This window comes from Leiobunum rupestre, chromosome 2, assembly GCF_980474605.1.
Source record: "Leiobunum rupestre chromosome 2, qqLeiRupe1.1.hap1, whole genome shotgun sequence".
Taxonomy (NCBI): Eukaryota; Metazoa; Arthropoda; class Arachnida; order Opiliones; family Sclerosomatidae; genus Leiobunum; species Leiobunum rupestre.
In genome coordinates this window covers 64,125,963-64,139,541 of record NC_143385.1, presented here as the reverse complement: position 1 = coordinate 64,139,541, position 13,579 = coordinate 64,125,963, and the positions used below count along the sequence as shown (strand labels likewise).

The window sequence follows — 13,579 nt, the reverse complement described above, 5'->3', positions numbered from 1 at the left end:
CTAACGGAGGGGAAATACCATTTTTTGGGTATCAATTAGAATATAAATTTTTCTCTCGAATATTTAAAACGTCAAATAATTTGATCGAATATTTTTAGGATTACCGAATATTTTATCGAATAGTTCGTAATTTTTGCAATAAAAGCAAATGAATGTGTAAAAACAAACACGTCATACTAGAAAATTTAAATTATTTTAGTAACTTCTGTTTAATAACAAAGCAACCATTTGATCTAGAAAAATTAATATTTTTAAAACGAACTTTTTCGAAGTATCGAATATTTGATTATTATTCGGTGTCACCATATTTCGCACACACGTGGAAGAAGCGAATAGTGCAAAAGCTACCACGTCATCGACTTACATCCATATCGTATTCCTTGTTATCCTTAAGATGCTTGCGCTTCCAAATGACTGGACTCAGAAGTCGCTCGTCCACTTTTTTATTGCCACCTGAAACGGTAATTCGCGGTTAATTTAAAAATTCAACCAAGGCTTAGGAAAATGTTCGAATTTACCAGTTAGAAGACTAGCTAAAATTCCAAATATTAACGTGCTGAAAGTCGCCAAGGGCCCGTACCACATGAACGAAATGTTGTATAATGGAAATGAGTACCTTTAAAAGAAATGTGTTCACTCAATTAGAAAGGAAAAGGCTTAGAAGCGGTACCAAGGCTTAAAGACGCACCCAACACCCTACGCATGGAGGAAAGGATAGGAGTCGGGTTTCTAAGACAATAAGCTAGTTTTAACTAGGGCTCTATAGGTCGGGGATGGTTAACTTTTATTCAATAGATAAAGCTCTCAAAATTATTCGTAAAACATTTTGATCAAGTAATTTATATTTCTGTATTATCCGATTAATTTTTTGATAAATTTGTAAAATTAATCGTAAAAACGACGTTTTTTTCTATAAAAAGCTCAAATTTTACGAATAATACATGTTTTTTAATCATTTTCCGAAATATTAACCGGTAAATTTCTTTGTTTACATTTTTTCCCCGAAAAATATCAATTTAAACATGGATAATGATTAACCGTCCCCGACCTCTAGGCGCGACATAAGGATTTTTTTCAGTAGTCAGCCTGACTAGTGAACCTCCTATATATTAATTTATTTTAGTAGTCACTGACTAGTGGGGGTACAAATGGGTGTATAAAAACAGGAATCCATACCTCTACTTGGAATGCTTATCCCGGCGTATCGCGTGTGTAAAGATCACTCTGACGGCTTTGGCCCCGCCTACGAAAGAAAAAATTCCCTCTCAAGCAGTTGTTTGTTAAGTTAACATAGTCAAGTCAAAAAAACCGTCAGCCACATCGAGACGAAAATCTGCCGCGCTAAGCATTCCAAGTAGAGGTATGGATTCCTGTGGATAAGCATTCCAAGTAGAGATATGGATTCCGGTTTATATTAATTGTTTGACAACGCGTCTCCTTTCGTTTTCTCCATGACAGCATTAAGGTGAACTAAATAGCAACTGACCTGTCTGTTCCACCGGTAGTTGTATTGCGCACCGGGTTAAGAACGGACATACTAGTGTTGTACAAAAGAGTGGTGATGGTTGTAACGCTGTCGCTGAAGGAGGTTTCGTTGTTCCACGCGTCCTGGTACGTGGAGGCATTTGAGCTGAAGCAGCCCTCCGTGGACACTGGCAGCGGGGGGTTCTTCTTTTTAATGGCCAAGGCGCCAATAATGATCCAAAGATTCAGGCCCAGGCCCAATAGCAGACCAAAGATGGCTCCCTGAAATAGTAGAATTGAAGGATTTTCAGCGCGGTCCAATACTTGGAGATAGCCCCAACCAGGACTGAAATTGATTAGAATTGAGAAATGGGTCGTATTTGGAATTGAAAAAATAAAGATAGTATGACTGCACTAGAATTGGCGAACGGGTAGTAAGATTACTACTGTAATTTATGAAAAGGTAGAATGATTACTACTGTAATTTATGAAAGGGTAGAATGATTACTACTGTAATTTATGAAAGGATAGAATGATTACTACTGTAATTTATGAAAGGGTAGAATGATTACTACTGTAATTTATGAAAGGGTAGAATGAATACTACTGTAATTTATGAAAGGGTAGAATGATTACTACTGTAATTTACGAAAGGGTAGAATGATTACTACTGTAATTTATGAAAGGGTAGAATGATTACTACTGTAATTTATGAAAGGGTAGAATGATTACTACTGTAATTTATGAAAGGGTAGAATGATTACTACTGTAATTTATGAAAAGGTAGAATGATTACTACTGTAATTTATGAAAGGGTAGAATGATTACTACTGTAATTTATGAAAGGGTAGAATGATTACTACTGTAATTTATGAAAGGGTAGAATGATTACTACTGTAATTTATGAAAGGGTAGAATGATTACTACTGTAATTTACGAAAGGGTAGAATGATTACTACTGTAATTTATGAAAGGGTAGAATGATTACTACTGTAATTTATGAAAAGGTAGAATGATTACTACTGTAATTTATGAAAGGGTAGAATGATTACTACTGTAATTTACGAAAGGGTAGAATGATTACTACTGTAATTTATGAAAGGGTAGAATGATTACTACTGTAATTTATGAAAGGGTAGAATGATTACTACTGTAATTTATGAAAGGGTAGAATGATTACTACTGTAATTTATGAAAGGGTAGAATGATTACTACTGTAATTTATGAAAAGGTAGAATGATTACTACTGTAATTTATGAAAGGGTAGAATGATTACTACTGTAATTTATGAAAGGGTAGAATGATTACTACTGTAATTTATGAAAGGGTAGAATGATTACTACTGTAATTTATGAAAGGGTAGAATGATTACTACTGTAATTTACGAAAGGGTAGAATGATTACTACTGTAATTTATGAAAAGGTAGAATGATTACTACTGTAATTTATGAAAGGGTAGAATGATTACTACTGTAATTTATGAAAAGGTAGAATGATTACTACTGTAATTTATGAAAGGGTAGAATGATTACTACTGTAATTTATGAAAGGGTAGAATGATTACTACTGTAATTTATGAAAGGGTAGAATGATTACTACTGTAATTTACGAAAGGGTAGAATGATTACTACTGTAATTTATGAAAAGGTAGAATGATTACTACTGTAATTTATGAAAGGGTAGAATGATTACTACTGTAATTTATGAAAGGGTAGAATGATTACTACTGTAATTTACGAAAGGGTAGAATGATTACTACTGTAATTTATGAAAGGGTAGAATGATTACTACTGTAATTTATGAAAAGGTAGAATGATTACTACTGTAATTTATGAAAGGGTAGAATGATTACTACTGTAATTTACGAAAGGGTAGAATGATTACTACTGTAATTTATGAAAGGGTAGAATGATTACTACTGTAATTTATGAAAGGGTAGAATGATTACTACTGTAATTTATGAAAGGGTAGAATGATTACTACTGTAATTTATGAAAGGGTAGAATGATTACTACTGTAATTTATGAAAAGGTAGAATGATTACTACTGTAATTTATGAAAGGGTAGAATGATTACTACTGTAATTTACGAAAGGGTAGAATGATTACTACTGTAATTTATGAAAGGGTAGAATGATTACTACTGTAATTTATGAAAGGGTAGAATGATTACTACTGTAATTTATGAAAGGGTAGAATGATTACTACTGTAATTTATGAAAAGGTAGAATGATTACTACTGTAATTTATGAAAGGGTAGAATGATTACTACTGTAATTTATGAAAGGGTAGAATGATTACTACTGTAATTTATGAAAGGGTAGAATGATTACTACTGTAATTTATGAAAAGGTAGAATGATTACTACTGTAATTTATGAAAGGGTAGAATGATTACTACTGTAATTTATGAAAGGGTAGAATGATTACTACTGTAATTTATGAAAGGGTAGAATGATTACTACTGTAATTTATGAAAGGGTAGAATGATTACTACTGTAATTTACGAAAGGGTAGAATGATTACTACTGTAATTTATGAAAGGGTAGAATGATTACTACTGTAATTTATGAAAAGGTAGAATGATTACTACTGTAATTTATGAAAGGGTAGAATGATTACTACTGTAATTTACGAAAGGGCAGAATGATTACTACTGTAATTTATGAAAGGGTAGAATGATTACTACTGTAATTTATGAAAGGGTAGAATGATTACTACTGTAATTTATGAAAGGGTAGAATGATTACTACTGTAATTTATGAAAGGGTAGAATGATTACTACTGTAATTTATGAAAAGGTAGAATGATTACTACTGTAATTTATGAAAGGGTAGAATGATTACTACTGTAATTTATGAAAAGGTAGAATGATTACTACTGTAATTTATGAAAGGGTAGAATGATTACTACTGTAATTTATGAAAGGGTAGAATGATTACTACTGTAATTTACGAAAGGGTAGAATGATTACTACTGTAATTTATGAAAGGGTAGAATGATTACTACTGTAATTTATGAAAGGGTAGAATGATTACTACTGTAATTTATGAAAGGGTAGAATGATTACTACTGTAATTTATGAAAGGGTAGAATGATTACTACTGTAATTTATGAAAAGGTAGAATGATTACTACTGTAATTTATGAAAGGGTAGAATGATTACTACTGTAATTTATGAAAAGGTAGAATGATTACTACTGTAATTTATGAAAGGGTAGAATGATTACTACTGTAATTTATGAAAGGGTAGAATGATTACTACTGTAATTTATGAAAGGGTAGAATGATTACTACTAGAGTTGAGGAATGGGTAGTACAATTATTACTGGAACTGAGGAAAGGGTAGAATGGTTACTACTAGAGTTGAGGAATGGGTAGTACAATTATTACTGGAACTGAGGAAAGGGTAGAATGATTACACTAGAATTGACGAATGGGTAGTACCAAAAGTAAATGAACCGAAGTTATCAGACTGCTATACTCCCCATGTTGGAGGCGTTTTCCTTATGAAGTTACATTTCGACCTCGAATTTGAAATTTTGCGCGCTCCTAGGTCGAAAAAAAAAGGTTTTGTTTTTATGAAACCATTTATTATACATAGAAATAGCTATACCAACAATTCCCAAGCGCAATTTATCGCGTCGAAATACGGCCCCGGATGGAAATTAGCTTTTATTTGACTCGATTTTCTCATCTTTTTCATAAGGAAAACGCCCTCCTATTCTGAGCGCTATTTCGATAACTTCGGTTAATTTACTTCTGGTAGTACGATTGTTACTATAATTGACCAATGGGTAGAATGATTATTACTATAGAATTGAAGAATGTGTAGTACGTACGATTATTACTGGAATTGACGAATGGGGAGAGTGATTATACTAGAGTTGGCGAATGGATCGTATGCTTACTACTGTAATTAATAAAATGGGGAAGTACTATTAATATTGGAATTGAGGAAGGGGTAGTACGATTATTACTGGAACTGAGGAAAGGGTAGTACGAGTATTACTGGAACTGAGGAAAGGCTAGAATGATTACACTATAATAGACGAATGGCTAGTACGATTGTTACTAGAATTGACAAATAGGTAGAATGATTACACTACAATTGACGAATGAGTAGAATGATTACACTACAATTGACGAATGAGTAGAATGATTACACTACAATTGACGAATGGGTAGAATGATTACACTAGAATTGACGAATGGGTAGAATGATTACACTAGAATTGACGAATGGGTAGAATGATTACACTACAATTGACAAATGGGTAGAATGATTACACTAGAATTGACGAATGGGTAGAATGATTGCACTAGAATTGACGAATGGGTAGAATGATTACACTAGAATTGACGAATGGGTAGAATGTGATTACTACTGTAATTAAGGAATGGGTAGTACGATTAACATTGAAATTGAGGAATGAGTAGTACAATTACTACTAGAATTGATGAAAGGTTAGAACGATTAATACTAGAGTTGATAAATGGGTAGTACGATTACTACTAAAATTGATAACCGCATAATATGATTATTCAGGAATGAACGCTATTGATTGAGTGCGAAGTTGATGGATGATTAGCAGGATTGATACAAAAAGAAGTGTGAAAACCTCGTACCTTATTATTGGCCTTTTTGACCAACATTCCCAGCAAGAGGATCCCGAACAGAGGTCCGACTGTGGCGCCTTTGATGGTGCTGGCCATTTTGATAACCCCGCCCAGTTGCGGAACGACGAAGGCCAAAGCGATGGCCACCACTCCGTAGAACACGGCTGGAAAAGTGCCACTCAATATCACCCGAAGTATATGATATATCTCTCAAGAGAGAAGTACGCATCTAGACCATTAAAATTAAATCATGCTCCTTCGCGAGTTAAAATTGCGGAGTAACGATATTTACCTATTTAAGGGGGAAGACTACAGTGGCCATTGTCTACTTTCGTGCTATTTCAAGCTGAACTCTTTTAATTTTGTATTTTAACTTACAAAATTAATATTTAAGTGTAGAACAGCCTCTTGTTTAGTGACTAAAATAATTTTGACAATTTTAAATTTAATGGTATTTAAGTTATTACGTTTTAATTCGGACCCCCGGAGCTAAACAAGTTGGGCAAGTGCCCAAACTACCCTTTAGTTAGGACCTTATATCTCGTTAACTATTAATATTAGAATTATCCAAATTATTTTAAGCACTAGAGGAAGGTTCAGCCTAATAAGAAAATAAAATTCAATTATGTAAGTGTTAAAACAGAAACGTTCAGCTTGAACGAAAAAGAGGCTTTTACTGTATTCTTCCCCCTTAAAAATAATGTTTTCCCGCAAAAATGTATTTAGTTTAACCATAAGTAACATATTACCTCTAAGTATGCATTTGTGGATAATAAACAATAAGTATGACACCTCCTATTCACCAAATGAATTTTTTCAATGATAGTCTGTTTCGCCAGTGACAACGTAAACCATTACGTACCGACAGACTGACAAATCTCCGCGAACTGCTCCTAGTATTTAGAGGAAGCCCGGAAAATCGGTGACGGTCCGCCGGCAGCCTTTTCGACGGCCCAGCCAAGGCCTATCGAAAATTGAAATGCTTTCAATAGTATCAAAAGCGACATAAGACCCAAAAGTGTGTCAGTACGGTATAATGTTTAATGAGAGCTTGTCGCGAAGTAAAAAGAGGGAATGGGAGAGGGGGTTGAAAATACGTCATCAAAATTTGAAATTTCCTCCACTTCAGCGCCGCCGAGTGAGGCGTTTTAGAACGTATGTCTACGGGAGAATAAATCGAAGAGATGAAATCGCGCCAGACTATAGACTAAATATACCGTTGCTAGTACTATTCCATCTAGTAGGTTATGTAGTCTATTGTGAGACTAGCTCTCAGTAAATATTTTAACGGGCGCAAAGGTAAAGTTGACACACTTTTGGGTCTTATGTCACTTTTGATAGTATAAATAGCGCTTACTTTTGGAAAACAATGATGAATTATTGAATCGGAAGATAAAAATAAAAATAAACACTGGCTCCATTTCAGAAGTTCGTTTTTTTTTCGAATTCCAAACCTTAACGCGTGTACGCTCGTATTTCTCGCCATCGAACTAACCAACTATTTTGCCGACGGAACGGAAGTTGGGTAAGATTAGTTCATAGCGCCGCTACCGAGTGGCGCTATTTAGAAATTGTTTTGGCGTCATTGTGAAGAAAGGATGTAGTAAAAAAAACCTAATGTCATACTTAGAGGTATTATGTTAATTATGGTTTAACAGAGAGCATGTGACCACAACAGTATAGCCTTTGATTTCATGATTTCCGGAAGATATTCAACGTTTACGTGGATTATGTATTTATGTTTTCCATTTCGTTAAAAAGAAATTTATATATTTTCTGTTGTTGGTAAATAGGACCAAAGATAATCTAGACTACGTACGATAGGACCATAGGTCAACGGGCTCAAAATGCAAAATACAAAATGTATTTTGAAAATATTTTTTTCAAAATGCAAAATGTTTTTACAAATGCACTATGTTTACTTTTTAGTAGTCGCAGACATTTGCAATTAATTGATTGTACACGCGGACAAAATTGATTAATTACTAATTAATTATTATTATTAATTAGTAATTAATAATAATTACGTAGCCAGCATGGGAAATAAAGCGGTGGCACTATACGAATATTCGTCTGCTTCTGAGTTTGATAGTAACTGAGTATCGCCATCTACGATTACTTGGGAGTAAATAGCAGACGAACTTTCTCTACAAGAGCTGCGATGATGGTGCCAGTGAAAAACATTTTGAAAAATCATTTTTAAAATGTTTTTCCACATATGAAACCCACAAAATTCCAAATATAAAATAGTTTCCTAGAAACTCAAAATGCAAAATGTAAAATGTAGGTGTGGTTAGCACTTTCGCCTCGCAGCAAGAGGAGCCGGGTTCGATCCTCCTTCCGCGTTGAGATTGCAAGTTCTCTCCCAACTGGTTTAAGGGATTTCTCCTTCCCATATAAACTTCGTGTAGGGAGCTGTTGGCTCGCGTGGCTTGCATTGCTTGCCACCACCCTCCTACGCATTGTAACCCGGCTACCTGATTTAAAATGCATTATAAGTCGCTCGAAGACTTGGGCCTAAGGTGGTGCCAAGGGTATTAGCCTAGCTTATTATTGTTATCACAGGGCTCCGAGCGATTTTTTTAAAAATATTATAGGAATTATAGGAAATTTAATAGAAAATATAGGAATTTATAGGAACGTTTTTAGCCAAAAAATAGGAATTTAAAGGAACATTTTTAGCCAAAAAATAGGAATTTAAAGGAACATTTTTAGCCAAAAAATAGGAATTTATAGGAACATTTTTAGCCAAAAAATAGGAATTTAAAGGAACGTTTTTAGCCAAAAAATAGGAATTTATAGCACCATTTTAGCTAAAAATAGGATTTTATAGGAACATTTTTAGCCAAAAAATAGGAATTTAAAGGAACATTTTTAGCCAAAAAATAGGAATTTATAGGAACGTTTTTAGCCAAAAAATAGGAATTTATAGGAACATTTTTAGCCAAAAAATTGGAATTTAAAGGAACATTTTTAGCCAAAAAATAGGAATTTAAAGGAACATTTTTAGCCAAAAAATAGGAATTTATAAGAACGTTTTTAGCCAAAAAATAGGAATTTATAGGAACGTTTTTAGCCAAAAAATAGGAATTTATAGTACCATTTTAGCTAAAAATAGGAATTTACGAACAATTTAAATTATAGGAGTATATTGAAATTATAGGAATTATAGGAACTCTGTGAGCCCTGTTTATCATTAGCAAGATAGTCAAATGGATACTCGTGATATCGCAAAATGAAAGCGGAGAAGAATGTAAATACTTAGTATTTTGCAGGCCATGACGCTCTTGTAATCGGTATCGAGCCATTTCGGGTTCATGATCTTAATGAAGTCCTCCACGGTAATGGCGGCGAAGGAGTTGATGAAACTGGACAGAGTACTGAGGGAGCCGCTGAAGATTCCCGCAATGGCCAGTCCTTGCAGACCCGGGACTGCGTGCAGCGAGGTACTGGCGAAGAATACCAGGATCTAAAACGCATCCAGATTATAAACTATGGGACAGATAGAACCATTGAGTTGGGAATATTAATCTAGAGGTCCAATCTAAACGTCGGATTTCAGTATTTCGCGAAACAAGTTTTTAAAAAATAAGAATACTGCCGTCTGCTCCAAAATGACGAGAAAACTTAATCATTCTACCCGTGGCGCCGTCTATCTCTCAATGGTTCGTTCAAATAAGACGCGTTTTCCGGCAAGATTTTTCTTTCAAAAATAATGGATGGCGCCACGGGTCATATGATAACGGTTTCTCGTAATTTTAGAGCAGACGGCACATTCGAAATTTTCAAAAACTTGTTTCGCGGGGAGCAGATTTGATTCGATCTCTAGATTAATATTCCCAACTCAATGGATAGAACAGGGTTGTCACAGTTTTTCAAATTAAAATTTCCTGACCGGTTTTTTTACAGACTTTTTAAGACAACATTTGGCGTTTTTTAACCAATATTATAGTAAAAGTTATTCATTTGAAAATTAAATTCCGTGGCTTTTCCCTGACGCATTTATTAGTTCTTAAAAATTCCCCGATCTTCCAATGAATTTAGGAACCTTCAACAAATTTCCTGACTTTTCCCTGACGTATTTATTAGTTCTTAAAAATTCCCCGATCTTCCAATGAATTTAGGAACCTTCAACAAATTTCCTGACTTTTCCCTGACGTATTTATTAGTTCTTAAAAATTCCCCGATCTTCCAATGAATTTAGGAACCTTCAACAAATTTCCTGACTTTTCCCTGACGTATTTATTAGTTCTTAAAAATTCCCCGATCTTCCAATGAATTTAGGAACCTTCAACAAATTTCCTGACTTTTCCCTGACGTATTTATTAGTTCTTAAAAATTCCCCGATCTTCCAATGAATTTAGGAACCTTCAACAAATTTCCTGACTTTTCCCTGACGCATTTATTAGTTCTTAAAAATTCCCCGATCTTCCAATGAATTTAGGAACCTTCAACAAATTTCCTGACTTTTCCCTGACGTATTTACTAGTTTTTAAAAATTCCCTGGCTTTTCCCTGACGTATTTACTAGTTTTTAAAAATTCCCTGACTTTTCCCTGACAAATTTACTAGTTTTTAAAAAATTCCTGATTTTCCAATAAATTTAGGGCCCTTTAGCAAATTTCCCGACTTTTCCCTGACTTTTAGATAAATTTAAATTTCCTGTTTTTTTTTCAGGCTCTCTGTGTCGTGTGGCAACCCGGTAGAAGAAAAAAAAATAGTGTTGTTAGTCGGAACGTTTTCCGTATTTTTCAGAAAAAAATAAAAAAAAGTTTTAATTCCATGATTAGTCTAATATATTGTCTGAAAATATAAATTTTTTCGAATCTAAAAGTAAAACTACTCCTCTAGACTAGCTTTAAACTGATTAACAATGTAACACTATTAAATTAATGTTTTGTAGTATGTTTACTGTTATTAGACATTTTATATGGATAAAAAGTTTTAAAAAAATTAAAAACCTTTAAAAAGTAATTTACGTGTCAATTTTTATTTTTCCAATTTGTGGAAAATTTTCCGCAATTCGTAAAATTTTCTGGAAATTCCGCATTTTATTTTTCCAGAAAATTAACAACACCAGTATTATGTTTACTGTTATTAGACATTTTATATCGATAAAAAGTTTAAAAAATTAAAATCCCTTAAAAGTAATTTATGTTTTAATTTTTTTATTTTTCCGATTTGCGGAAAATTTTCCGCAATTCGTAAATTTTTTTGGAAATTCCGCATTATATTTTTCCGGAAAATTAACAACACTAGTAGTATGTTTACTGTTACTAGACATTTTAAATCGATAAAAAGTTTTAAAAAATATTAAAAACCTTAAAAAGTAATTTACGTTTTAATTTTTCCGAATTGCGGAAAATTGTCCGCAATTCGTAAATTTTTTTGGAAATTCCTCATTTTATTTTTCCGGAAAATTAACAACACTAGTAGTATGTTTACTGTTACTAGACATTTTAAATCGATAAAAAGTTTTAAAAAAAATTAAAAACCTTAAAAAGTAATTTACGTTTTAATTTTTATTTTTCCGATTTGCGGAAATTTTCCGAAATTCGTAAAATTTTCTGGAAATTCCCCATTTTATTTTTTTCGAAAATTAACAACGCTAGTAGTATGTTTACTGTTACTAGACATTTTATATCGATAAAAAGTTAAAACAAATTAAAAACCCTTAAAAGTAATTTATGTTTTAATTTTTTTAATTTTCCGATTTGCGGAAAATTTTCCGCAATTCGTAAAATTTTCTGGAAATTCCGCCTTTTATTTTTACGTAAAGTTTACAACACTAAACAAATACGTCACGGTACCTGATCAGCGGTTTTCACCAACGGCGTATTTTTGTCCGTGATCGGATCGCAGTGAAAGTAATTAGCGTACACAACCACTCCAGCGGCTCCAACCAGGACGGCGAAGAACATGGTCACCCAGGCGGACAGGAAGGTGACGCTCCTGGCCGCCGCTTTGTCCTTGACGCTCAAGAACCTTTGCACGACGGCTTGTTTGGTCACGAGGGTCGCCACCGACATGACAATGCCGTCCACGATCAGCGACCAGACGGAATAGCGGGTGTGTGGTTCTTCGGACAGTCTACGGGACCAAGGACGATTTAAACGCGGACTAACCAACCCATAGATATAGGAAACGTATAAAGGTCTAGATAAAATATTTCAAAGGGAGTGAATACGGAGGTGACAGCCAGCAGAAACGCGTAATTTCTGCAGGCTATCCTTATAAGGCGCTATCTATCGGTAAGAAAGCTCGTGCTATCGTCGCGAGAGCCATTGTCTCCTGCTTAAAAAAGCCACCAACAGATGGTGTCTAAAGACTACGGCCTGCGGAAAGGTCAAGCACTTACAAGGAGATGACCCGAGGTGTTACACACCGATTTCGTTCAAACTCGAGGGATTAGTAGACCTTCGTGTAACTTGAAAAATCCTAAAGGGATTTATTCAATGGGTAACGGTTTTGCCATGGCAACGAAAAATGTTTTTGACAACATAAAATTGAAATTTTTGCTATTTAAGCCATATCGGTTCATTTTCACCCATTGGTTCAAATTGATCAAAATGTGATCAATTTTGATTTTTTTCGTCAATTTTTAAATTTTTTTTATAATTTTGGTATTTTAAAATTTTTCAATTTTTTAAAATCTTTCACGGGGGGGGGGGGACCCTTGGAATCGGTCCAAATCCCATGTTATTTTCAATGGGAAACTTTCCATTTTATGTTGTCAAAAACGTTTTTCGTTGCCATGGCAAAACCGTTACCCATTGAATAAATTCCCTTTAGGATTTCTCAAGTTACATGAAGGTCTACCAATCCCCCCTGTTTGAACAAAATCGGTGTGTAACACCTCGGGTAGTCTCCTTGTTAGTACTAAAATGCTAAGAGAGCTCGCGCTCTTGGTCACGTGCCTTCCTCGGTGTCTGCTAGGTGTCAATTCCGTATTTTATGTTAGGCTTAGACGCCCCGAAATTAATCTAGACCTTTATATACATTTCTTATATCTATGAACAAACCCGAAGACCAACCCGGACACTCACGTGTAAGTCGTAACTCTTTTACCGGCCACTGCCAAATCCCACACGCGACCGGGGCTGCCAACGTCAATGGTGCCTTTAATGATGATCATGAGGAAGCAGCCAATCATAAGGCAGGTTTGGATGACGTCAGTCCATATCACAGCTTTAGTTCCGCCCTATTTTATACCATTTATTGCATATGTAACATAATTACTCATAACAATAGCGGCACTAAAGTTTTTTCACAGGTGGGCTAATTATTTTGTGGTCCCTAAGAATTTTGTGGCCCTTACAACTTTAGTACCCCTTATAAATTTTCCAGTAAGCGAGAAGAGCAAGGTCGTTTAATTGTTGCGACTCTCGTCACGTTTACTGGACCCCTTATGACCTTGTATCTGACCTGGAGGGGAAACTTGCATGACCGGGGTATTTACCTAAATTCTCAACTTTCTCTCAATTTTCACTCCCTTCCT

General features: G+C 34.5%; 1 protein-coding gene across 3 annotated transcripts in view; it reads right to left on the bottom strand.

Moving 5' to 3' along the window:
* The window catches only part of LOC149958733 (sodium-coupled monocarboxylate transporter 1-like), a 51,925-nt gene that overhangs the window by 2,658 nt on the left and 35,688 nt on the right, over positions 1-13,579 (bottom strand). For all 3 annotated transcript variants that reach the window (XM_090166110.1, XM_090166109.1, XM_090166111.1), the window contains exons 5-11: positions 13,128-13,282; positions 11,892-12,171; positions 9,344-9,551; positions 6,092-6,246; positions 1,487-1,746; positions 519-616; positions 365-453 (exon numbers count right to left, since the gene is read on the bottom strand). In XM_090166110.1, coding sequence (XP_090022236.1) covers positions 365-453; positions 519-616; positions 1,487-1,746; positions 6,092-6,246; positions 9,344-9,551; positions 11,892-12,171; positions 13,128-13,282 — 1,245 coding nt within the window. The remainder of the gene's footprint in view (positions 1-364; positions 454-518; positions 617-1,486; positions 1,747-6,091; positions 6,247-9,343; positions 9,552-11,891; positions 12,172-13,127; positions 13,283-13,579) is intronic.